Source organism: Cheilinus undulatus, linkage group 2 (genome assembly GCF_018320785.1).
Source record: "Cheilinus undulatus linkage group 2, ASM1832078v1, whole genome shotgun sequence".
In the NCBI taxonomy this organism is placed as follows: domain Eukaryota; kingdom Metazoa; phylum Chordata; class Actinopteri; order Labriformes; family Labridae; genus Cheilinus; species Cheilinus undulatus.
The window spans coordinates 48,934,286-48,961,573 of record NC_054866.1 but is presented as its reverse complement, the minus strand read 5'-3'; the positions used below and the strand labels follow the sequence as shown (position 1 = coordinate 48,961,573).

Here is a 27,288-nt window from a genome sequence, read left to right as displayed (position 1 = left end):
ATGAAAAAGTAGGTACAGGGCAACAAAAGGCTGTAATAATAGGTGCTTCTCATGGAAAAACAGCTTGAGGAGCATTTTGCAAATGATAAGGTTAACTGGCTACAGGTCAGTAACATGACTGGGTATGAAAGGAGCATTTTAGACAGGCAGAGTCTTTTAGAAGAGAAGATTGGCAGAGGTTCACCAATCTGCAAAAACTGCATCTTAAAATTTTGGAACAATTTCAGAAAGAGTGTTTCTCAATGTAAAACTGAAAAGACTGAATATCACACCATCTACAGTGCATGATATAAAAACAAACAGAGAATATGGAGAAATTTCTGTGAGCAAAGGGCCGGGTTGACGGTCAATATTGGATGTAGGTGATCTTTGGTGGCGTTAAAAACAGGCATGATTATTTTGTACCTAGTCTTCACTGGAAATTTTCACTTGGTAGAAAAATCAAAGAGTACGTTTTTTGAATGTGTATGTATTTGGGTGAGTGATCTGAAATCTTTTATTTCAACCAGATATACACCAAGCACTACATCAGTGCCTGTCTCCACAGTCATGTAGGGTGAGAGAGCAGCATTCTGAGGTTAAAATAGTTTTTTTTTTCTCCACCTCGTTGGAAATACTTTGACTGATCTTTAAAACTCGATAAATTACCCAGCCTTAAAACCTATAGGTGTGCCCTGCAGATCCACGTGCGAACTGGCGTGAACTCTGTAACAGCATGAACCACACACACCTTCCGCACAGGTGAGCATCTGCCTGTGTACCTTTCCAGCAGCAGGGCGTGGCCTCAGTATATTTGTTTTCTGTTCAGGTGAAAGTCAGGCAGACAGGTAGGAAGCTCTGCACTGACAGCATACCTACAGTGGAGTTTAACTCGTTAAATCAGCCATGATAAAGTCTCTGAGCGTCTCCTCAGAAAGCTCTCTCCCTCCCCTTGAAGATGATCTGGACTCGGTGTGTTCAGACGAGCTGCTTGGCTCTCACTCCCGCCGCTGGCTCAGTGAACTCATGACCGGGGATCTGCCTCCGGAGACCGGGGAGGTGAACACGATGGGCCGGGACGGGCTGTTCGTGGATTATCACTTTCCTCTGGGGGAGCTGGAGATGCAGTCTGGGGTCATTTGGAAACGACCAAGGGTAAATAGAAGATGGAAACGTAGCTTTGTCGAGCTGTTGTTTTATTCTTATGATGCACCACGTGTTTCATAGAGCTAGGTTTATCAAGATTATGCTAATGAGAAATAGGCTAATGCAAATGAGCGCTATATACACAAGCACAATGGTAGGCTATACTTGCCAAGCAACTAGAGGTTTTCTTCCTTGAAGTGTTAAAATATATAAAAAAAATGTTTATGGTAAGTATAGGCCTTCTTTAGTTTTTAAATAGCAGAACATTTTACATGTATTTGGAGTATTGTAAACATGGTTATTTTGAGTATTCCAGATGCACTTTTATATAGTCTACTAAAGTGTATGCACTTTGTAATGTAAAAGTTCTTTTAGTAAAAATAACATAGCTTTAAATACATTAAGGTAGACTCCCAATATATTATCCAAAGGTACTTTTTGTCACATTATAAAAGTATTTGAAGTGAAATTAGAATATAATGCTGGAGTATAACAATTGCACTTTTATCATAGCTTTTATAAATGTGTATGAAATAAACAAAGACACATTAATACCATCGGTCTAATTCTATGCTTGCAATCATAGGCTACTTTGTCTGTTTAAATCACTCAAAACTGTACATTTTAAGATAAATTTGTGTCGCTGTATGAATACAATCAACATATTTTGTCACACTTTGAAGTAAATTACAAACACACTATAAAGTATTGCATTAAAATGTTTTTTTTTTGTTTGTTTGTTTGTTTTTTTAGTACACAAAGTTGACACTTACCTTCTAGATAAACATTTCAGGAATACAGTCTGAAGGCCTGCTAATTTACTTATGTCAAATGAAAGACAAGATGTTGATGTTTTAGAAAATAAAGAGCATTTGATTCCTGTCTTGGTGCAGTTCAGACAGTTGTTACAGCCAGCTTGTTATAGGTAAAAGGAAATTAACATAAAACCAAATGAAATTAGTATAAGCAAAAAATTCCCAAATGATAAAAAAGTGAGGTAAAATTTAGGATCAAACGAGCTCTATTTAAATAAAGAACTATGGAGAACCAAAAGACACTCAAACCTAGAGTTTTTAGGACTAACAGACTCAATATATCAAATAGAAAATACAACAAAATAACACCCCTAATTAATGTGTCAAGCCATTAAAATAAATGTAAATAAAGTAAACTTGTGTGCGAAATGTGTGCCTTAAAGTGACCTACGCTGGCCCTGAAAAACTAGTGCTTCAGAAACAGTTTTCTTTATAACAGTTCTTTAACAGCACACAGGGCACAGAGCAAGGCTGTCCACGGCTGTCCTTGGCTCCCAGGTCTGCAGGCTTCTTACAGTGATCCGCTCTCTGATTGATCAGGTTGGCTTGCACTCCAGAAAACAGCAGCTGCACAGATGGATAGAATCAGTCCAATCAGGATCTGCAGCAGCCTGAAAAAAAGTGGAATTTGGACATGCCCAGTCAAATAAAACCACACAGACACACAACAAAGAGGAAGGGAAAACACAGGGGATACGTGGCGGCTGTAACAGTAGTGCTTAAGGTAACAAAGTCAAGTCACTTTAAATATACAGCACACGTAGAAACAACAGGAGTTAGACCAAAATGATATACAGCAGAGCTGATGCAAGTTTATTAAGAATACTTACATTATCTGCACTACTTTTCACATTCAGGGTCTTGGGGGGGCTGGAGCAAATCCTGGTTGTTATTACATGAGACTGGTTGCCTGTGAATCACAGAGACAGACAAGCAGCCACACACACACCTACAGGCAATTTAGCATTCCCAGTCAGCCTAACATGCATGGCTTAAGGCTGCTGGAGGAAGCTGGAGTACACAGAATAAACCCATGCATGAAAAGGGAGAACATGCAAACATCACATAGATGTTGTGGGGCAACATTGCTAACACCAATATGCTGCCTTCATAGCAAATTACAGGTATTAGATTTATATTAAAGAGATGAAAGTTTTAGATTGAGAAAAGCCAAATAAAGATATAGTCATAAGTCTGAGCCACAATAATGTGGTGACTAATCACTATTTTGATGTACTCTAATTTGCACAACTTCATACTCAGCTTTATTTCATTCATGGTTCTCATCAAGTGGATTTGAAGGTGTGTGACGCTAACCTGCCTTTACTTCTCTACATTTATTTGACAGCTGTTATCACCTATTTCTGCACTTTTTAAAAATGGCCAGAAGAAAATAAATTTAAAATCAACAAGTATTAGTTACTATTGAACATTTAAGCTCTGTCTCCTCTAAGACATATTTTATTATTTTTACAATTTAATAAATAATACAATAATTTACCTATAAACTATCCCTTCAACTTCTTGTATTGATTACATTCCAGTTATAATACTGTTGTACTCAGTAACAGAATGTGTGATTCTACTTCTAATATTTTGTAGGGTAGAGTTGTGTTGCTGAGTGATTCTGTAGATTTCAGTGCTACCGTCACCTCTGCTGTTGGATAGTTTCACTCATGATTTATGAGTTTATGACGTGCTGCTCATGTGATTATTTATCATCCATGTTGCAGAATGTAAACAATGCACTAGAAAGTTAGACATGATAATAATGCTCCTGTTTGTAGTACTACTCCACACCCCTGTGGCAGTAGAGTAGTATTAAGATGCATAGTGAGGTATGGACTAAAAGGGAATTAGAAACTGAATGTTTAAAGTAAATACTTTATGTCTTTACAAAATGTGATCATTGTTATTTATCATCAGATAGAGATGACTTAAACTTATCAGAATATTAAAATAGTTTAGGAGGGATTGAGTAGGAATTAATTGTAACATGGAAAACCCCCAAAAAACACAAAAACAAGCCATTGCAATTAATATGAAAATGACTATTATGTAAGTTTACTTTGTGATTACTAAAAAAAAAGTCTTAAAACTCAAAAAAGCAATGAAGAGCAATTAGGAGGATTTACTAGAGACTCTATAACAGTGCACCACTTACCCTGCAAGAGTCAAAAGTGAAACACTTTAGGCTTTTTTAAACATCTTATAGAAAATGAAATGGTTAAACCTTTGAGAAAAACACACCAGGCATCGTGTGTTTGGGTTTTTAGATGAAGCCAGTGAATGTCAAAGCTTACATAACAGCGTCTTAATTTAAAATTTACGGTTGGTGAATGACACTCAGAGCTCTGCTGACATGACATAATATTATAATTAGTGGTTAAAGCCACGTCAGATCTGAACCTGCTGTTTTGTATATTTACCAGGTATGCTGCCTCAGTTATTGACTTCTTCACAGTCATGTTTCTGTTACCCTTGTTGGGTGTGTGACAGCGACATGCCATTGGGATGTTACATAAAATAGATGATATTATGCACACAAACAAAGGCCTGCAAAGCACCTCGCTAGATCTAAGCCAAGTTTTCATAGATAAATGCCACCTTTATCTATTTTCTTCCTCCCCTTGAACAAATCCAGCAGGTCAGGACTTGATTCAGATAACAATGGCTCCTGTAGACATAAAGGACCTTAGTTGAATAAATATTAACTTATCAAAAGAAACTAAAAATGAAACTGTTAAAAAGAAGCTTTTCAAAGTTTAGAAAGTTAGTTTTCAGACTGCCTTTATCTTTCAGGTCCACTGAACTTGAAACCTGAGAGCTCCTAGTTTCAAGGCCTGGACAGTAACCACTGTGCTAGGTAGTCACTTCATAAAGCTTTATCATAATTATAGGTATGTGTTTGGGCCAACTTTATTTTAAGGAGTGGCCTTTGACTCTTAACATAAAATTTTTAAGTCTTATCTCAGCATACTCTTTCAAGTTCACTCAACCTTAAATCTTAAGGTAGCCCTAAAAGAAACTTACCAATGGTAGAATAACTTTTTTTTTACAGTGATCATAAGGATAAAAACTGTCATCTTAATGTGATGTAAAAATGAAAGTCAATATACGAGGTCAAATTTACATTTATGGAGGCAATTGGCGGTTAAGGTTGTTATTTTTATGATCATCTTATTGACTTTAGGAAACAGAACTGTTCATTTCTATTGTTGGCACACTTTAGAGCAGTAGCAATGCAGCTGTAATAAAAATAGATAGAACACACCTCTCAGATCAGCAAACAATGTTGTCATATTTATCAAACATTAACTCTACAACAGGAAACACTGATTCACTGTCAGGCTTATAAGTGATGGTTCTATAATAGGGAGCCTGCCTTTAGTTGAAGAGCCGCTGTATTACGGTAAAAAAAATTAAACTTCCCCCAATGCATCTCTATGATTTTGCAGGTTTTCCAAATTATCAAAATATATAATCCTACCTTGTGTAAATGGGATAATTTTGCCTTTTTCTGTCATGACTGTTCCCATTCTACCTAATTGGTCTAATTTTTATGGGGAAAGGGTCAATACATATAACAAAAGCACATGTTTTTTTTAATATCGATATTTAACTCAATAAAATACTATATTATTCCTCATCCCTTCAAACCCTACGGTGCAAATTTAAAAAGAAAGTTTATAGCTTACGTTGTAACCCTGAAATGAAAAAAAATTGTGTTTACTTTTGTCAAATGTTCGTGATAAATATAAGTAAAACTTGTTTGACTTATTTCCTTTTCGTTTGTTTTTGTTTTTGTTGTAGGAAAGAAAATGGATAAAAATTGTACATCAAGTTTGATGTGAAAAAATATGAGATTTTAATTTTCAGGTCATATCACCCACACTGAGAAAAATGAATCTGGTACAATGTAAATTTAACTTAATTTAATCTTTGATATTGACAATAAAAATCCAAGTTTTTAGCTTGACATAAGTTAATCTTATTTTGTAGTCAGTTTCTTTTGTTAAAAATACAAGACACTGTGATTTTTTCCAAAACTAGAATATTTTAGGTAATGTCAGCCAATCTTCCAAAGTTTGTCCACACGACTAAGCCTGACTTTGTTACCTTTACTCAGTTTCATTCTGTTTCAAAACTTCAAAATACTTCATTATCCATGAATAAATGCCCCCTGTGATGCACTTTGGGTATTTCAAATTAGTGATAAATGGCTTTTCCAACAACCAGGAATAGATGAACTACTAAGTGAAGGCATGGCAGTGATGATAGATCAGATTGGTGGGATTCAAATCTGGGGATATGTAGACAGAATTTTCCCATGATGCCCTGGGGCAGAGTGTTTGTATGTGTCTAGATATGTTTAAATGTGATCAGGTGAGTTTAGATGTTGAATGTTGTACAGAGATCACTGCTGGGATTTCTTTGTTCGTCTTTCTGATGGATTATTGTTGATTTTGATGGTCAACACCTTTGCACCATGAGTGAAAAGAGGACTTCCTGAAAATGACTTTGCCTGACTTATTCTCTGACTATTCTCTGTTAATTTCTTTTATGAGGAAAATCAAGAAGGCGTAGAAACACATGCAGATACTTCCTTTGTTAGCACTGTTACAGGTTGTTCCAACGAACACTGGGAGGGAATCATAAATTATACTATTCATATTATTGTGTTAGACTTTATTGAAAGCATGAGTAATTTTTACAAGCTGAGAATAATTGAAATTACATGTATTTCAAAGAAAACATTAAGTTAAACAAAGATGAGTCTTGTTGAATCTTGAAAGTGTAAGTCAATTTCAGTTGATTTTTTTGTTCTTGAACTAAAACAGAACAGTGGTTTTTACAAAGATTAATCTGGCTGATCTACAAAAAAGTTGATGCAAAAGTTGCCTAGGTTTTTCTAAGTAGATTGGGCTGAATACTTTTATTAGTGCAGCCCTACCTCTTTGGAACATCTAGTAGTAGTAGAAGTAGTTGTAGTAGTTGTTGTTTTTATTTCGTCATCACACAAAATCTAAAATGTTTGCACGGTATAGACAATTCTAACAAAGTCACTAGTCATATATTTAGTAGTGACTGTAAAGACATAGGCAGAATCAAACCGCTTATAAAAGCCTTTCTCAGAAAGGTTAGGTTGACTTTCTGATCGGTGACTCAGGATTTGTTGATCTGTGCCTTGTATTGTTTTTTATGTTTAATGTTTCATGTTTGTAACTCTGTGAATGTGCTGCTGCTTGTCTTGGCCAGGACACTTGTGTCAATAAGATTTGTAATCTCAATGAGTCTTTCCTGGTTAAATAAATCTAGCTAAATAAAATAGATAAAATTAAAGGTATCCCTATTCAGCAATCAGAATGATCAGAAATTAAATAACAGGCCTGTTTTTGCATTCAAATGTTTAATCACTTAAAGAAATGTCTGGCTCAGCTGTTAGTTTGTATACCACATAGAGGCAGATGGCCTTAAATTAGGCAGCCAGGTACAACTCCCCTGTACCTGCAGCTCCATTGCTGTGTCATAGCCAAGACATTAAAACAGCATCCATATTTGATTAGATTTCATAGGAAATTTACTTGATCCAAACAGGGTAAGAGGTAATGGCATTTCCAGAGAATTTCAAAAAACAGACTAAAACTTTATTTTCAACAGGAGATAACATCCTGGCTCCACAGCACTGAGCTGCAGGTCTGTTATCTGGATAAATGTGATCTGAGCCCTATGAAACAGCCCAGGGTCTAAAAGAAAGTTATGGGCAGGTTTGTTCTTAAGCCCCCTATAAAAGATGATCACTTCCTCCGTACCTAAGTAGTCCTGAAAAGTTGTTTATTATGATGTTTGATGGCACAAAAGTTGTCTGCATTCTCTCCAGTTTATCAGTGATTTTGTGTTTTTGGGTTTGAAAATGTAATGTAAATCAATATAACAATTTAAGCACAGCTGGCAGCATTGTGAAGAGATTAAACTACTCTTCATTTTGTTGCCTGGCTCCTTAAAAAGAACAGATTTGATGCCAAGTTCATGCCAAATCTTCCTGATAGTTGATCTCTAATATTTTCTGTCACTCCCTTTGGCAGCACTCAGACTTGCTGAGTCTTGTTTGATGTATTATGTTGTGGTTTCCTCTCCACCCCTCTGTCATTTTAACTTTTCTCATGTTTTTTTGTCTTTCTCTTAGGAGCTCTGTTCATCACCTCAGTTCATAGTAAACGGAGCTACGCGCCTGGACGTCCGCCAGGGAGGACTCAGTAAGTACTTGACTATCGTAGTGTTACATAACACACTATTATTAAACAAAAGAAGAGCTTCTCACGAAGACGCTTCGGTCAAACCTGGTTCATCCTCTGCATGGAGAGTAGTTTACAACACTGCTGTGTTTTTCCATTCTTACGTTTAGAGGTCGAATAAAACCACATGAAACATAGTTAAAGTTTACATCACAAGTAAAATAATTACTACATTGTTATGACCCCTTTAGAAAAGTAGAGTTATATCAGGTTCAGATTGATGTTGGAGCATTTTTCAGCACTTTGACAACAGCTTTAAGCTTTAAGAGACGGATGAAGACTGCTACTGACTGCTGTTCAACTGCATAAAGGACAAAAATACCACACTGTTATGGGCACTGAGTCTGGTGAAGAAAGCAGCATACCTGTAAGATAGGGATGCTAAATTAGGGCAAAAAAATGGTTTCACAATCATCTTTATCTATATTGCAATTACCAGTTTTAAACATACCACTTTGTGCATGAATCTGAAATGATTATATGATTTTGTCATGTTGTCTAGAGCAGTAGTTCTCGAATGGTGTGGCGAGGCACACTGGTGTGCCTTGAGGCATGTCTAGTTGTGCCTTGGGAATTTGTATAACATTGTATCATTACTATAACTGTACAGAAGATACTATAACAAGAGTTAAAGAGGCTATTTTGCATGGAAATAGATATGGTGTGCTTGAGGACAAAAAGAAGCACTGCTGGGTCTCTGTAGTTGCATTCACAGGTGCTCTGTGGAAATTTTGGGCTTGATTTGCTCAGTTCATCTGGTTAAGGGGTGGTTGCATGATTAAAAAGTGGGTTTAATGCAAATTTTTATAGTCAAAAAATAGAAAAACTGCAACTGCCCAAGGCACACTATTTGTAATTAAAATGCCTTGAATTTACACGGCCTTGGGTGAAAAAAGTTTGAAAACCACTGGTCTAGAGGGTTAGCTGCAACCAGGAAATAAGTTTTCAGGCTAATTTGCATCATTCCAGATCTGACTCAAACCATAGTGGTTCTATATGACCGCACTTCTGTTGTCTTCTTTATCTCTCCTGCTTTGTGTCTTTATTGTAACTGGAGTAGACATACCTCCCTTTGCTCCTGACTTAAATCAAAGTGAAAGCTGTTTTGATGGGAGGGTCTTTACTTTATGAATGGAAAGTGCACACATGACAAAACCTATGGACAAAACAAATCCCACACAACTGATTAATCTTGTTTTTTGGGGGGTTTTTTGTGTCATTATTGTGGGAAGCAACTGTATGAAAGTGAAACTTAATTGATTGCCCAGTATGACTATCTATGCTCCCTTTACCTATGAAAGCAGAAATGATAGAACTGTCACTACCCTTGAACTCACACATGTCTGTTATGTATGGGTGGGTGCTAAAAGAATTAAAGAGAGGTTGGGGTATCACAAGTGCCTCCACCTTTACTTCATTGCCCCCTTCATCTGATCCCTGCTCTGCTATTTTGTTATAGTATTTTGTCACTGTAGCCAGGTAAGCTGGCTTCAATTATACTGCATGTTTTTAGTGTCTAATAACTCACACAATGTTTGCTATTATTTATTCAAAAAGTTTCACCACTTTCCAAAATACTCCTCTTATTGTTTTATGCTTCTCTGGGTTTTACTGTTGGCTACGCTGCTCAATATTGCACACATGATTCCTAGTGGTATTACAATGTTTGGTATCTGTAAGCTTCCTTTGTATCCTTATATGCATCAAAGGTATAGCATCAGCTAGCCATGACACACCAAACATTAGATTTATTATCAGAACGACAGTATATACTTGATATTTAACATGCATTTCATAGCCTGGTTACATTAGTTGACCACTCCTCATGCAGTTACTTTTTATGCAGCCATATTTGGGACTATACTTGTTGTTTCCACATCAGGGACTTTATACTTCATAGGATGCAGCTCACAAAGTTAGGTTCTTATGAGGACCAGATGAAACTTGCTTCTCCTCCAAACACATCAGTCCAGTGGCTGCACAGACAGCAAACATCCTCTGTTTGATTTTCCAGACAGCTAACAAGAACAAACAGCAAATATTTAGCTCCCTGTGGAGAAGTTCAGGCTTGTCAGTGTCGTGAGGTTTAGCTACCTCACCCAAAGACAAATACCTGTTAAAGCCAGTGTGGTTGTGTGGATTTTTGATGACATGAAGTGAGTGGCACAATGAAATATGGGAAGCCGAGAGCCTAAGAGGATGCACCAGACAACTCACAAAAGTTGTCTTGATGTAGGGGAGAGCGGGGTTGCTTGTCACACTTTTTACTCCAGTGTGAATTTCTCATCATCAGAACATCCATCAGAAGTCATTCCTACATTACTTAAAAGTTTAAGGTTTGAAATGTGCATCCCTCTCGCTTTCCAGCTTATTGGAACAAAGACGTAATTAATGATTAAAGACACTCTGACGTATTGTGACAACCAACCCCATCACGGGTATGATTGTCACACACTATGGGGTTGTTTGTCAAAGTGATATCTTAAAGGGAAAATCTTAAAGAAGGCAAGAAGGCAGAACTAAACTTGAAACTTAAATTACATTGACAAGTTGACAACATAACTTAATGCATTTTTACACAAAATGAGCAAAGAAGAGGAATATGAACTTCTTTAGGCCAGCCTGTAGGCCTGTAGCAACATAAAAAATAAAACAAATAGGCCTAACAATAATAGCATACACAACTAGGGTACACACATTCACTATCTGAGTTACAGTGATAGCAAATAGGGGTGCACCGATTGCAATTTTCTGGCCGATCACCGATCTTTAAAAAGCTGACCTGCCGATTCTGCTTTTGGCCGATACCGATTCACCCCTATAACAAATGTAGGGTCCATGCTCCATCACTGAGCAGAGCTTGTGTGCCCACTTATTGCACATCCACACTTTTCCCATACCTCCCTACCACTGCGACAACCAACTCCAAAGAGAAATGTGACAACCAACCCCAACTGGAACTTCTTGCTAGCATGAAGGCTAACAACCTTCTAACAAGTCAGCTAACTAACAACAATCCAAACTACAGCTTTACTTTCACACTTTTTAGGTTGTTTTGTTATTAACCCATTGGTTAAAAGCCTAGAAGAAAACTAGCTGAATATTTTCAGTTTGACATGAAAAACACAAAAGTCCTCTCACCTCAAGTTCAGCTCTCCTACTCCAGAGAAGATAATGAACTTACTGTACTTAAACATTGGCATGGGTAACGGTACAGTTGCCAGTTGTTTTAGCACCAAAACATTACCAGTGGTTTCATGCAATTTAAACAGGGTGCAAGAGTTTGTCTGCTATTTTAGATAGAAAAGAAAAGACACTTGCCAGTATTGGGGGTCTCAGATTTCTAGTTTCAGATGACATAGCCTAAAAATTTGCCATATAATTAAAATTTTACCAGTATATCAAAGGTTAAAATGTCGTGACAACTTTATTACAGCATATAAAGGATGCATCTTCCTGTCTTCTCAAACCTGCTCTCTGTAGATGACTGCTGGTTACTTTCTGCCATCGCCTCTCTCTGTGTTCATCGCTCCCTCCTAAAGAAGGTCGTCTCTCTAGATCAGAGCTTTCAGGACGGATATAACGGCTGCTTCACCTTCAGGGTAACCTCTTAATTTCTGTCTTTTTTTCTGTGCTGCACAAAATATAAGATTTAGAATTTTCGTCCCAAGATAAAAATCTACACTATGGCGATATGAGTAAGATTAGAGAGATTCTCCATGGCTGCAGGGTTAAGAAACTTTATGAAACTGAAAAGAAATATATATCCTTTCATGTAAAGAAAAACTCCCATTCATGCTCCTGTCTCATTTCTCTCTGTGTAGTTCTGGCAGTACGGTCAGTGGGAGGAGGTCAGGATAGACGACTTGTTGCCAACTAAGAACAACAAACTGATCTATCTCAGCTCCCCAGACAGAAACGAGTTCTGGAGCTCACTACTGGAGAAAGCTTATGCCAAGTAAGTTCTTTTTCTGAACCCCCATTATCATAAAAACTTGAAACAAACACTGTCAGCAGGTGTCCTCTGTTGTGATTAAGATTAGAGAGTGACGTGGTCAGTGTCATGTACAGATTCATTCTTTTAGCACTGGAAAATATGACAGTATTGGCTGATCACAACTGATAATTTATGTACTCAGACAGAAGGAAGTCAATCATCCAGATTATAGATGAGTATACGTATGTCCCTAAAACTAGAACATTATAATGAAAGTGCTTCAACAAATGCGAACATTTCTTCTTTTGTTTTGTTCCAGGCTGAAGGGGGGCTACAGAGCTCTGGACATGGGCTTCCCTCATGAAGCCATGGTTGATATGACGGGCGGGGTGACTGAAGTTGTGCCCATCGCCTCTCTGCCTGCAGACCTGCCCACTTTCCTCAGACACCTGCTGGCTAGGGGAGCGCTCATCAACTGTGCAAACTGCGAGGTACGCTTGAAGTAAAGTTACGTAAGTTCCAGAGAAATTATCTTAAGTTTTAATCCCTGGCTCTGCTGGGGTAACAGAAGCAAACATGTCCCCACAGGAAGAGTAGTTCTATGTGATGAGTCAGGTGTGTTATTTAGCCTTTACCTTCTGTCCCACCTTTGGGTGGATGTTTTTTTTTTCCTCCAGGGTCTTTTGGAGCAAAAGAATGAACTTGGGATCATGTTCAGACATGCTTACTCCCTGACTGCAGTTGAGAAGGTAAATGTCCCCAGACAAAGGTGCATGTTAATTTTGGTACTTTGCAGAAGTTAAGCTTTATTAAAAGATGTTTATGTGCATCGTAGGAGCAGCAGAATGCCTTCTTCTCTCCTCTTTTTTGTCCTCTGTTCTTTATTCTCCTCCTCTTATTTCTGTCTGTTTTGCCGCTCCTCTTCTAGGTGGAGACGGCACACGGTGAGGTTTATCTGGTGAGAATCCTCAACCCCTGGGGCAACACAGAGTGGGAGGGGCCCTGGAGTGACCTTAAAGGGTTTGTGCATTTTTACATGAAGAAAGCAGGAAGTTTGTGTGATTCATACATTTCCTCCCCTAAATCTATAGTCAGATTTGAAATATAAATAGGTTCTGCCATGAGAAGAATGCCACTTAAAAGACAAACATTTGGCCACAGCCTTGTAGAGAATTATGTGAACAGGTATTTGTAAGGCTATGGCAGGTTAACTCCTTAATATGGGAGCAATTGTTGTTCTCTTTAAATAAATAGAAGTGTAAGTTCATTGTCAGTGCTTTCCTGTTACTTGGGAACAATGCTGTCTTTTCTAGATTAAAGCTGAGGCAACACCAAACCAACATTGTGCCCATGCACATGATATTTTTAAGTTTATTGAAAATAATTTGATACTAACTGGTTTTAATCAACATAACTGACACTTTTTTCTCAGAGAGTGCTGACATTTTGAGTTAATTTTTTATGTTAATTTTTGGCAATCCAGCCCAGAATGGAACACTGTGAGCATGAAGGAGCAGCAAAGACTGGAAAGAGTCAGACGGGAGGATGGAGAGTTCTGGTATGTGGTGTCATGGTGAACTTCAGTTTCTCTTTGTGCAGAACAGCACATGACAGCACATAGGGCCCCGAACACAACACATATTCTGAGACCATTCTGTCCTTCCTTATTCATCGTTTTCCCAGGCAAACACTCCTTTTATTCTTACTTTTCAAAGGAAGAAAAAGTAGACTGTGCACTTTCGTGACAAAGACACAAAGCAACGCAAACGCAGCTGCTGTTACACTTCTGAATCTGCAGACATAGTGAATTAGGAGAGAATTTTTTATTATAAATCATGGAGTAAAAGAATTCAGTCAATTTTCAGTTATTATAAAATACATGCAACTATCTTACACACAGAGCTCAGTGTGAATTTGATTATGGAGTTTGTCAACAAAAAATATATCCTTACACCTTTTATTTTGTCTCCTCATCAGGATGTCAGTGGCAGACTTCAGACAGTACTTTGCAACTATGGAGGTGTGCCACCTACCTGACGCTCTGAGCGAACCAGGCTCCAAAGTGCGTCCGTGGTCCTGCATAATGTATCATGGGGACTGGGTGCCGCGCGTCACAGCAGGGGGGTCTCCAATGGGGGGTAAGAAATACAATCACACTTGCTAAATAGTTTGTGTTTATTGGTCTGTGCATGACATTTAAAAAAAAACACCCAGTCTGTGACACCTGTAAGTATATATTTTTCATTTATATCCAAGTGTACGGAGGAAAAAGGTGTTGTGATATTGAGGGTATCCTTTTTGTCAGACCTTCAGATGTTAAACCAACCCCATAAACAATCGAGGCAGAAACACTTTCACCCTCCAAATCTTACTGGATCACCAATGATCCCTAGTGGCAGTGCACACATTGTTTACGTTATCTCAGGAATCAAAAGACGAATCTCTTTGGATTAAATTGTGACCCTAAGCTTACCTTTTTGCTGATCTACAGACTGCTCCTGGCGTTTCTACCCTTTCCAGAAGATTTTTAATCCAGGCGCAAAGAGTTTTGTTTATTCAGAGCTTTGATACTACAACTCTACATCGTGAAATCTATAATTATGTGAATATTTACAGTGTTTTTTTTGCTATGAAAATGTTAGCAGTGTTCCTATTTTGACACCAGAACCAATAGACAACAACTTCCTGTTAGCATGTTGGCCCATGAAAGCACTCCAAGAATAAAGCTGGACCTTGCACAAATGTAATTGATGACCTTTGATCTAAAAATTGCCTTAGTATTGCCTCTACTCAGCACCAGTTGTGCATAATCACAGTTAGGTTACACACCATGAATGGAGAATATATTCCTCCAATCAGGCAGCCCAGGTTCTAGGCTGACTTGCAGCCCCTTTTGTCACATGATTGGAATATTTTCCCTCTTAAATCTTCAAAAGTAAATGTTTGATTTGTGAACAGTTTTGACAGTCTCAGAAAATTTACTGAAATACGTCTGTTAATGATCTGGTTTTAGTGGCATTTCTAATCCAGTACTCTGCTTATAAAATACATAAAATATTGATCTTTAAGTATGCTTTTTTCTGTGTATATGCCTTTAAAACAGAAAACAAAAAAATATCAAGAGGAGAATGGCATTATAGCTGTAAACATGAATTAAGCTCTTTCCAGTTATCTTTTATTGACCAGATGTTAGCTTTTTTTTTAGCGGGAGAGCTGTATCACTGTCTGAAGCCTGTATGGCCCTGACCAGCCGACTAAATTTAATGAATGTTTGCTTTGCAGCAGCATCAGTTAGCTTGCTGAAAACCTGGCTAGTATAAACTTAATTTCCTTCTATTTTGTTCAGTCTTCTTGCATCAATTTAGTATTTCATTGTACATTGTTTTCAAAGAGTTTCTATAGCCACTGTTGTTATATGAATATACACAATATCAACGGGTTTTAGGTCTTGAGAAAGTTTCAGAAAGTTACTTAAAGCATTACAAGAGGGATAGTAGTGCAGGTAGGACTTGCTGTGTGTGACTCCAGACTTTTTTGTTCAAACACACCACACCCATTATTTTCTGCTTTTATTTGAAAATGTCATGTAAGCATATTTCTTATCCACATCTGAGCTTGAATGCTTGTAGAGATTAAAGCAAACAAGCTGTAAAGCATTTTAGTCAGAATGTTTTTTTAATTCACAGATCTTTTTTGTATCAGGGCCAGCTTTTATCAGGTGCAGACACGTTTATTTGTGTAGTCTTTACTAGCATTAAGACAGCATAGATTGTAGAAACACATGCTGCATTTCTGTGTGCCTATCTGTCTGTTTCAGTGGAGGTGTGGTGTAGTTTAACTTTGCTTTTTTGTAAATGTTATCACAGACTCTAGTTGGTCTAATTGTTTGGATTAGAAGGAGTCACAGCACACAACAGCAATGACCCTTACAGACATTTATAAATCAGTTTGCAAAGGAACATTTGTAAATACTTTGTCATAAAAACAAACATAATTCAAGATTCAGTTAGAGTTAAAGATGCTAAAATGGATGTTTTGGTTGTTGAAAATGACAACGACATTCATTTCCATGTGCACACTTAATCTGAGGACAGCCATGTAAGACATTTGTTATACTGATAATGTGTCTCCATCTGTGTTTCCAGATAGGTTTTATCAAAATCCTCAGTTCTACTTCGACCTGTCAGAGGTGGACAGCAACCAAGACGACTCCAAGAAAACGTGCTCCTTCGTTCTGGCACTGATGCAGAAACACCAGAGACGCAGAGGGATTAACCTGTCTATAGCTCTGCACATCTACCCGGTATACATACAAATATATACACACACAAATGCACACAGTGAAGCAAAGTCTGAAGAACAACACCCAGTTCCAGAAAAGTTGGGATGTTGCGTGAAATGTGAATGAAAACAAAACAGAGTGATTTGTAAATCCTTGTCAACTAATTTTCAATTGAAGATTCATTTTCAAACTTATAAACTGGACAAGACACATACTACATGAATTACAACAGCATGGCTTCACAGTACTATACAGGCCTGCTTGCAGTCCAGACCTGTTTCCTTTTAGAAATGTATTGGGCACAAAATATGACAACAGAAACTCTGAAAAAGCGGATGCTAAATAGTGGTAAACGTGCTCCTGGCCCAACTTTTTTAGAAACATGCCGCAGACATGAAATTCCGATTGTGTGTATGTTTTCAAAATATCTTAAACTTGGTGTATTAAATACCTTGTGCTGTATTTAGTTGACAGTAGATTGAAAAAGATCTGCAAGTTACTGTTTATTCTTTTATTTCACATTTTACACAATGTCCCAACATTTTTGGAGTTAGGGGTTGCAACTGATTGCATGTCCTGTGCTCAAGTTCAATTTTTGCAGCTCTTTGTAGTGTGTTAATTTTGTGTTAAATTGCCTTTAGAGTTGGATATTTTAAGTATATCATATCATATTTCATTTGCTCCACTAACATTTATTTGAGCTCCAAGCTCAAGAATATGTATGAGTTGTTACCCTATCCATAAAAGGTACATTTCCCTCTTGACTCACTGCAGTGTTTCATCTTAACTTGTTAGAATACTTCAGAAAAAAACTGTAATAATATAAGTACAAAATTACTAGGACAAATTTTTTAAGTTTGATTTATTTTCTCATAACTGCTCAGATCCGTCTGACTGAGGTCTGATGCAACCTTGACTCCATGGTCTTTGCTGCCTGTGTATAAACATGTTTAATGTCCGCATGCTTTCTCTGCAGGCTCAGAGAAAGAATACATACCTGTCACCTGAGGATTTAAGCAGGCTCCACCCAGTCCTCTACACCCCCATCTACTCCTCACGTCGGGAGGTCGTTCTCCGCAGCTCCCTCCCACCAGGTCATTACATCATCATCGCTTCAACCTCCGAGCCCGACCAACAGGGATCGTTCCTCCTTCGTGTGCTGACCGAGAAGGGAAATGATGCAATGTGAGTCCTAAAACAGCATCAAATGATGGAGTTGTAAGTGCAAAAGAAGAAAAGATAAAGAGGAAATTCAAATCTGCTGATGAGACAAAGAAACTTCATGTCACATTTTACAGTTAAATCCAGGGGTTAAATAGACCTTTAGAGGTTTATATTTCAAGGCTCTATTTGCCATCAAGGCTAAGAAGTGAAGATTTTAGTGATTTTATTTTGAAATTGTGTGCCATTTTAAAGAAAACCTAACGTTTTGGGGTTGTTTTTAAACAATACTTAATTTTGAAAGTGTGTTAGGTAAGAAAAGATCACTAATACCTACAAACTCCACATACTCTGCGCAGCGATCCGAAGCTCAGTGCTGAGCAAATCATTCTCTCTAGATTGTCTGAGCAACTCCATTGCACGGACTCTGGTCCCTCTTCAGCCTGTTGAAGCTCCACTCTGCATGCTGATATGCATGCCAGGTCTTTGCCAGCTGCTCCCATTCGCATCAGTCCATGTAGAGCAGATTGAGCCAGAAAACATTCCATGCATCCTGTCAACTTCAAAATACAACATAATGCACTGACTCCAAATTGTAAATCATCACTATATCAACACCACATTTCATCTTGTGGCACAAGCAACAAGTCACCAATCTGTCAGTGGGTCACAGAGCTGCTATGGCTTCATTGATGAGGAAAAAGTTAACTTTTTGGAAAATCATATGATTTTACTTGAAACCCCTGCATCCTTTGTAGCAAACACAAACACAAACCTTTTAACTTCCTAATGTACTCACCAATGACAGAAGCGAAAAAGATGATGGAATCAGTTCAAAATTAATCACAAATCAATCCCAGGCAAAATAATCTGACATTTTCATGCTCTTCCCTCGTGAACTGGCAGTTCTCCTGGGATCTTGTGATCTCAAGTCTCCAGCTGCTCAGGGCTGTGCTCCAGGAACGCCTCTAGTGGGCGAGGGTAGCTCACCGTCTATTGAAGCAAAGCACTGTGCTCCAGAACGCAGCACTGGCCGAGTATGTGGAATTTGCAGGCTACCAGTGTATTTTAGAAGTGTTTCCATCGATGTCAAACTTTCAGATTTCTCATTAAAATATGATCCGAACATGTCTTATGCCTTTCATCCAGTCCAGCTCAGAAACCACCACCACCACAAGACGTCTCTTCAGCATCAGAGGTAGGAGACAAGCCAGAGCAGTTAGTAAATATAAAAGAAAATGTCTGTTCATTTTAAATTGTGAATGACAGTAAAACATTCCTTAAGAGAGCCCCTCCTTCTGTCTAAACTCTGCTTGTCCCACTGCTGTGATGAAACTAAGCTTACATAATTTTCCATGTGCACAAGTCAGACAATATATAGGTACATCTCAAAAAAATTTAATATCAAGTAAAATTTCAACTTTTACTGTGATTTTCTTTAGAAAGTTACATTTCCATAAATTCTGGGTTCATCTCATACAAACTGAAACATCTTTAGCCTGTTTACATTTTGATGATGACGGTTTACTGCTTATAAAAATCAAAAGTCCACTATCTCAAAATATTAGAATATTATGGAAAAGTCTGCAAAGTCTTTGCAAAGATTTCCTGAGCCTTCATTCTTTCACACTTGTTTAGTTTTTGACGATGGTATTACTGTGATTGATTGGCAAGGAAGTGGATTTATTACATTTTTTTTTTTTGTCATTTCAAAGCTGCAGCTCAATTTATACATGTTTTGTACTGTATAAACGCTGTATGCTTTACAAGCTCTCTGATTTATTGTGAAATGACTGAAATTGTTCATGAAACATGCTTACTTTAGTTTGTATCTCGGGGTCAAAGTGTCTTAAAACTATCCTCGCCTGAACAGGGACTTGAACCCTGGACCCTCAGATTAAAAGTCTGATGCTCTACCGACTGAGCTATCCAGGCTCTTGTCGTGGGAGGTCTCCTGATCTGACCAATCACTGATGAAACTATTCAGGGGAAAAAACTAGAAGAAGAGAAGAATTCATGTCAATCACTTTAGTTACACAAGCCCAGTGCTGGAATGTGTAACCCACACCCAAGTTTACCCTCCTCTGGGACCGACTCCAGAATGCATTGGCTGTGGATAATTGGTACATAAAGGATGTTTTAAACTGTCAATTGAACTAAAACAGAAACCTGGCAATGTTGCTACCGTTCAGCTTCACTGGCAGAAAGATATTTGTGACCCAACAGCTAAAAGCTGCACAATGCTTTCACCCTAAATTCAGACAGGAGATATAAGCCAAATGTTTTAAGTTACTGTCCAGACAGTTTAAGCCCTGATCTCGGTATTGAGCTTTAAAATGCATGTTCTGCATGTCCCTATAATGGTATAATTCAGGCTCTTTGTTTTCTCTCACTGTAGCTGTCATTTCCTCATCAGGCTGCTCTTCCCTCTCCTAAATCCACCAAACAGCTGTTTAAGAAGCACTGCAACAAGGTGAGATCTGCACACACGGCTGCTGTAAATCCAGACAATAGCTGGGTGAATTCACATTTGCATACACGTCTGAAGAGCTTTATTCCCAGCCAGAGTTTATTGGCACTTCTCAGAGCCATTCTGGTGTGGTTCATCCACCCCTCTAGGGCTCAAAGCAGGTCAATTTAGATGCTAAAGTTATGTAACAATACAGATTAAAACCATAGGCTTTAATAAGCTGTCTGTATGTTAAATGTAGTTTTATAGAGATGGATGTTGGTCTCTTACATGTGTTGTGACTCTTTCCTGCTTTGTACCGTCAGAAAGGATATTGTAAACCATTGCACCTCTACAACCTGCTGACAGAGGCCCTACAGGGAGGAGGTTAGTGATGTTTCTAATTTCACAACAGGATTAATGCACTTGTTCTGTCTAGTTTGAATCAATCTAAGATTATTTTCAGTGTTTAATTTGTTAGTTGTTTTTGGCACAATGACTCATGCATGGGTGAAGGAGTGTATCTTTTTTCCCAGGGTTGTCCTTCCCAGTGTCATCTTCAAAGATGGCCTAACAGTCTAAGGCGCGACCCATTACGCGGGTGGCCCGGCTTTTAAGGCTGATAACTATCTCTGAAATCAGATTTATACCAGTCAAACCAGTTTGGTTTGTGGCTTTCAGCCATCTAGTTTTTAAATCAACCTGTGAGCCTCACTCTGGTGACACTATCTGTTTAAACAGCCTCTTAAAACCAGTTTGTGTTTGTTTTATCCTGGTACCACATTAAACTGGCTTTCATGACACTTGCTAATGTTTAATGTTAGGATTAAATGATGATTGTTATTTTTATAGCAGGTCACTGCAGTATTCCCTTTGTTAACACTTCAGTGTTATGTCCTGCCACAGAGCTGTGTTCGTCAATGTTGGCAGATAAAGCTCAGTGTTTTAAGGAACAGAAGAAGTGGGAGAGATTAGGAGACAATGGTACTGAGGGAAAGAATCAACACTAACCTCTACTGACAGACTATTTGAGTTTCATTAACATGACTAAATCAACATTCATGACACTGACAACATCTTTTAAAAGTCACAGCAAAGACCATGAAATGAAAAAGCTTTGTTGCTTCTTGACCTTAAATAATATTGATAAGGTCAAAATCAAACATGAGACAGAACATCTGTTCTAATTAATTCTAATGTGTTTATGTTGAAATGTTCACTGACAATTCTGGATGTTTTTTTTCTCAGTGTTGGCCGGCAGTGAGAAGTTCTTGGCTCTGGAGCACTGCAAGAGCTTGGTGGTCCTCATGGATGTATCCTCCTTAAGAAGTTATCAAAGATTTATTTTATTTCTGTGGTTTTAAAGAAAAGAAAACTTTTACACAAACAGATGACCTTCCAAAGAATGAGTGAAAGAAAAGGTGGAGAACTCTTTTGAATCAGGAGAAATATAATTTCTTCTATCCTTTTAGTCTCTAGGTTCATTTGAAGAGTATTTGTGATCAATGTATGCTATTGCCTTGCTGACACGAGCCTGGGTAGCTCAGTCGGTAGAGCATCAGACTTTTAATCTGAGGGTCCAGGGTTCAAGTCCCTGTTCAGGCAAGGACAGTTTTAATAAGCCTAGTGACTTACAGTCATAACAGGAAAGTCTGCTTGTAGTCGTATGTTGAGTAAACCACTATACACCAGTGGTTATGGGTGAAATGTGTACACTGAACAGTAAACTATGAAGTTCCCTCCTGAAACCTAATGTGTTCTTTGGGGTGTCTTGAATTCTGTTCTCTCCAGAGTTTTTATTTTTTCCTGATTCGAGATTCATTTATGACTGAAGTAGACAGCTTAGTCCAGAGTAGCAACCAGTGATCTAACTTTAGAATCTGTCGGTTCATACTGTATCCTTAGCATGGCACTTAAAACTAACTACATATGAACAGGGACTTGAACCCTGGACCCTCAGATTAAAAGTCTGATGCTCTACCGACTGAGCTATCCAGACTCTGACTATGTCTACACTGTATTCACAATTTTTATCATATGAAAACAACAGAGAATAATGACGCCATTATAATGCACATTACCAGTACTATGTCTATCATTTTTAGTCAAATCTTACTCAGATTTGATCAGGCAGCTGGCCAAGGCCAACACAACTCCTCACTATGAAACCTGTTTCATCTAAAGCTGGTATCATAGAAATGCATTAGTTGCCATCAAAAAAGGGGCTAGATCTTTTGTGCATTTACCAAATTTGGATGACATGAGCTCAGAAAGATATTTAAGCCTCCTGAGGACCATTAACAAAAACGTGGTACATTGTGGTTTAAAATTAAGTTCAAATTATTATTGTTATTATTATTATTATTATTATTATTATTTTAATCTAATCTCTTACACAAAGGCCTTTGTGAAGTGTTGTATCGTGATTTTAGGTAGTATGTATAAATCTTATTTTAACAGGCTTACGTCCCCCCATGAAATCTCTCGTTGCCCCCTAAGGGGTCCTGGACCCCACAATGGGAACTAAGGCCCTTGAGGACACCTAAGCACATTCTGTCTACTGGAGGGGAACCATAGAGCACTGGTTCTCAACTGATCTAGCGTCAGCATCCGCTACTATCCCCTTCAGAACAAATCACAGTCCACATTTCTTATATTTTTAATCATAACTAAACATCTAAATGAAAAGGGGCAGTTTGAACCTGAGATGGAACAAAAATATTTTTTGCCACATATTTTTTTCCAGGCACACATTCACAACCCTTTGAAAATGGCTCTGCAACCCACTTTCGGGTCCTGAGTCCTGACACACCAGTTGAAAACTTAGGCCCTTTTTCATATTTTATGTATCACAGGGGGCATTCAAGACAGTATTTTTACAGCGCTTTTTAGAACATTAGGGATTGCTCCCCCTCACTCCCAATCTGAGTCCACCAGCAGTCATACCGGCCTTTTTAAAAACCAGATTTTGTCCCTTTGCTCTTCAAAGAAAACTGAAACATTTTTTCCACACTTAATGTAATTTATAATGGTATAGATTAAAGGGTTACTGATTAAAAACAGTTCAACAGCACCACAAACTATAACCTCTGATATGACTTATTTGATTGTTATATGAAGTGTTTTTATTTATTTATTTATTTTTTTATCGTTTATCCCCTCTGTCTGATAGAGGTGATCCTGAGAAGGCTTGCTTTGGTTTGTCTGGTTCGTTTCTTTGACATTGGTGTTTTCAGAGTCAGGGCATCGCTCAGCTGAGCTGGCCAGAGTTTCAGGGTCTGTGGGACAAGATCAGGAAGTGGACAGTAAGCTCTTAGTCATTCTGGCAGCAGCAACATCAACATTTCACACACATCACTGATCGTATGGAAGCTGCGTGCATAGATCTGCCTCTGAATGGATATGAACTCACTGCTTGTCTGTGTCTTTATATTTATAAAGCCATGTTTATCTGTGTATTTAATTTGTTTCAGTAACAAGAAAGCACAAGCATATAACACCTTAGGATCCACATTTACACTTATTACACTACATTAAATGGTCTAATTTACTCTCTGACAGTTATAGGTTGGTTGGCATTTTTGAGAATTTAGCTGCTCTTTCTTACAAGATGTTCTAAAAATTCACCCCAATAGTAAGACAGACATTTTAAATGATGTTTTTTTCATGCGTTTAGTATGCTGTGTTCAATCTCATCTCCTCTCAGGATATCTTCCTCGTGTTTGACAAAAACAAAACTCTCCACCTTGAGTATCCTGAGGTCGCCCCGGCTCTGAAGGCAGCGGGTACGACTGAATGCACACAGATTTAAAAAATGTTTAAAAAATTATTTACTGACAGGTGAGACCATATTTAAACCTGTGCATCATGATTTATAGAATTTAGTTTCCACATTATTCACAAACTTGTGTGACCAGCAGAGGGAGCCAAAACACTTCCTCTGTTTTCTTTGGGATGTACTATAATCTGTTCATGATGGTTAACATTGTATTTACTCGAACTAATGTAAATGTTGTCATCATGACAAAATTAACAAAATATTCAGTTGCAGAATCAGCATGTTATCTGCCAATCATGGAAGTGGATTTAGGTGACTTTGTTGTTGGCGCTCTGGTAGGCTTTCATGTCATGAAACACCCTACCATTCAGAAATAGAGACTTATCAGACCAGATGCTTTTCCAGTCCTCTTTCACAGTGAAATTTTGTAATTCATTTTTAAAGCTGATATCTGCTCATACTGTTACTATACCAATGACAATATATTTAACAGCAGATAATCTTCCTCCTGTTGCCACCTCACATTTAAACTTTATTCTGACCTGAATTTGTCTCTGCTCCAGGAATCATGGTGGATGATCTGGTGATGCAGCTGGTTGGACTGAGATACACAGAACCAGACATGACGATCAGCTACCCCGGCTTCCTCTACCTGCTGATGAAACTGGATAGCATGATCCGTAAGGGAGGGAGACAGGGAAAACAGGGAGGGCTTTAGTTAAGAATACAAAGGCGCATTGTGCCTGGATTTAAAGAATAGAGAGGGGCTGGATGCTACAAATTAGAAAGAATAACATGTTTAAATCAATTCAGTCCCACTGATCCTGCTGGTGATTACCACCAGCAGGCCGACATGTACACCATGTTCCATTAGGGAGTTTGTATTGACAGCAATGATGTGATGGAAAGATATCAAACATGTGCACAGGAAAAAGGATGATGGGAGAGAAATGGAGCAGGGGAGAGGATGAGCGAGGTGATGAAAAAGTTGTGGGGAAAAAAAGACGCAGTAAAACAGAAAACTGGGTAGAGGGGTCCAAGTAGGATCATGCCTGATGTACAGAAGTTGAGGTCCTAAAAGCAGGAGGCTAGGGTTTGAGTATGACCCATGGCTCCTTTCCTTCATGTTAGTCCCTACTTTCCCTCCTAATGAGCATGTTTTTGGTGGTGGGAGGAAGCCAGAATACCCAGAGAGAACCTATGTGTGCACAGGGAGAACATGCAAACTCCACACAGAAAGGCCCTGACTGGGAAGCAAACCAGGGACCTTCTTGCTGTAAGGCAACAGCGCTAACCCCTGCACTGCCATGCAGCCCTTATATTTACCTAACAATCATTTTTCTAAGCCTACACTGAACACATCATAATGTAAGCATATGTCACTTCATTCAGTTTCCTAACCCTGCCAGCTTCATTACAGATTTCAACATTGGATAACTGTGTTTTTTCAAACAGAACTGTTTCTTCAAGTAGGTCTTAAAAAGCCACATCTTCTCACGGAAGACCCACATGTGGCTCTGTGGGTTGAATATCACAGATGTGGATCATTATTAACAAACTAACAGTCAGGCAGAGTCAAACAAAGCTTCTGTTGTTCTGACAGTTCTGGTAGATGTTGGGTTTAAGCTTCTTCAGCAAAGACAGCAGGAAGAAAAATGTGTATTGATGACCTGTTTTTGAAGGAAATCAAAACAATAAAGGCCCTTGCACACAGAGTTAGGCTGGTTGAGTGTATAGTACACACCCACAGATGCTGCAGTTCTTGATTCACAGGTTTCAGGTTCAAATCCCAAGCCTGGTACATTTTGGTGCTTGTATTCTCCCTATATTTCCTGTCTTTTATAAATGTTAGTATCTAACAGAGGCAAAAGCCCCAAAATATTCTTCAACCAGAATCATGTTTGCAGGACGAATCCAAAACGTACATCCATCATTATGTTTTTTGCAACAGGTTTGATTATTTACATGTTTTGCAATCATCCAATTATTTAAACAGGGGGGCTGACTTTTCAGAACAGCAGCTGCAGCTCCTCTCTCCTTCTCTCTCTCCACACAACCTGAATTTACCAGTAGATCCACCTTGCAAGGCTTTAAGCTTCCATGTTTGTTCCTTGTCAGAGAATGACTGGACCAGCCAGCACAGCAGGTGGCCATAGCTACATGTGTGGTTCTGTAGAAGTGACTGCAAGCCTGTGTGGATGCAGCTACAGTTGTAGTTTTATCAGATCTGGACCTTTCTTTATTAAAAAAGAGCAAAGAAGTGCACTGAAAGTTTTTCTTGGTGGAATAGATCTTTTTGCTCTTTTTCTCTTAACATCTTTGGCAAGAGTTTGAAGGGGTCTTCCAAAACATCGTCTATGAGCTGTTGCCCAGATGGGTGTGAAATATATCGCATGCCATTTAACACTGGGGTGTGTTCCTTTTTCTCATGTTTTTTTGTCTTGTACAGAAAAATTTCAAGCCTATGACATGGTAGGGATGGGAACAGTGACCGTCAGCTACAGACAGGTGAGAACACTGACACCTGCACTCCTATCACAACAAGTTTTTAATCTCAGTGATTCAGCTTAACGTTTTCTGTTCTCTGATTGGTTCCAGTGGCTTCACATGACCATGTACAACTGACCTGACCTGGTCCCGTCAGACCGATCCCTCAGGACTTTTCTTTGTTTGGTCTTACTGCTTTCTTAATTTGAATGCGTGATTTTAATGTGTAAAGTAGTTTAAAGTAGATGTACAGTGGAGTTAATGACAGAGACATGTAGAAAACACAACAGGCTGAGAAGTAAGATTTTTTAAACATTTTTTCTTTCATATTTTTTTATCACTCCAACAATACAAACTACGATGGCTTTAAAAACTCTTGAGTCATGTAAAGTTCTAGGAATAAATATTTTTTGATTCACTCTATTAGATGAGTTTCATTACATATGGGGGCCCAGAGGGGAAAATTATCATATTTAATTTACTCAGTATTCCTATGATAAAGAATACACTTTGGAGAGAAAATTTTATTTCTGGAAAATTTATCCTACTGGGATAAACAAGACATCAGGGAAAACAACATAAATTATGTAACTATCAGGGAGAAATGGAGTAGATAAAATGTACAGATTTATGTCTGCTTCTTCACATTAAGATTTACTAGTTTCTTTTTTTTAAGACATGCTTTTACATCATAACAAGGTAAAACATAATTAGTACTGTAAATAGTCATGACACACCAATGATCTGCACAACAAAGAGAAATATTAAAACATAGCATTAGAACAATTATTTTAAAACCAGCAAGATTTCTTGATGAGTTCTTTTTTACTTCATTAACCATTTCTTTCACATCTTCCATGACACATTTCTTTGACACTGTATTAGTTGATTTTCTTCTTTGCAACCAATGAAATTACAACAAAAGGCCTTAACAGTAAATGATCGTTCAATCATTCTG

At 38.1% G+C, this 27,288-nt stretch overlaps 1 protein-coding gene and 3 non-coding genes across 4 annotated transcripts; 2 read left to right on the top strand and 2 right to left on the bottom strand.

Moving 5' to 3' along the window:
• The first annotated feature begins 845 nt into the window (after window positions 1-845).
• On the top strand, window positions 846-27,251 carry zgc:85932 (uncharacterized protein LOC405875 homolog). Its single transcript, XM_041810788.1, has 20 exons — window positions 846-1,134; window positions 8,128-8,197; window positions 11,720-11,838; window positions 12,061-12,194; window positions 12,493-12,664; window positions 12,851-12,922; window positions 13,102-13,193; window positions 13,657-13,731; window positions 14,151-14,311; window positions 16,319-16,476; window positions 17,432-17,640; window positions 18,766-18,814; window positions 20,015-20,089; window positions 20,392-20,452; window positions 21,314-21,378; window positions 23,302-23,370; window positions 23,772-23,850; window positions 24,407-24,523; window positions 26,293-26,351; window positions 26,442-27,251. Exons 1-20 carry the CDS (start codon window positions 886-888, stop codon window positions 26,466-26,468), a joined length of 2,112 nt encoding a protein of 703 aa, XP_041666722.1. The 5' UTR covers window positions 846-885; the 3' UTR covers window positions 26,469-27,251.
• trnak-uuu lies at window positions 19,479-19,551 on the bottom strand. Its single transcript has one exon. It is a non-coding gene; the product is annotated as a tRNA-Lys (tRNA).
• trnak-uuu lies at window positions 21,598-21,670 on the top strand. The gene has a single exon. It is a non-coding gene; the product is annotated as a tRNA-Lys (tRNA).
• trnak-uuu lies at window positions 21,992-22,064 on the bottom strand. The gene has a single exon. It is a non-coding gene; the product is annotated as a tRNA-Lys (tRNA).
• Window positions 27,252-27,288: the final 37 nt, after the last annotated feature.

Excerpts from the sequence above, each read along its gene's own strand:
- zgc:85932 (XM_041810788.1), top strand. The coding sequence starts at position 886 with ATGATAAAGTCTCTGAGCGTCTCCTCAGAAAGCTCTCTCCCTCCCCTT. Across the intron at positions 11,839-12,060 it reads ACGGCTGCTTCACCTTCAGG|TTCTGGCAGTACGGTCAGTG; the intron begins GTAACCTCTTAA and ends CTCTCTGTGTAG. Across the intron at positions 24,524-26,292 it reads GAAACTGGATAGCATGATCC|AAAAATTTCAAGCCTATGAC; the intron begins GTAAGGGAGGGA and ends TGTCTTGTACAG.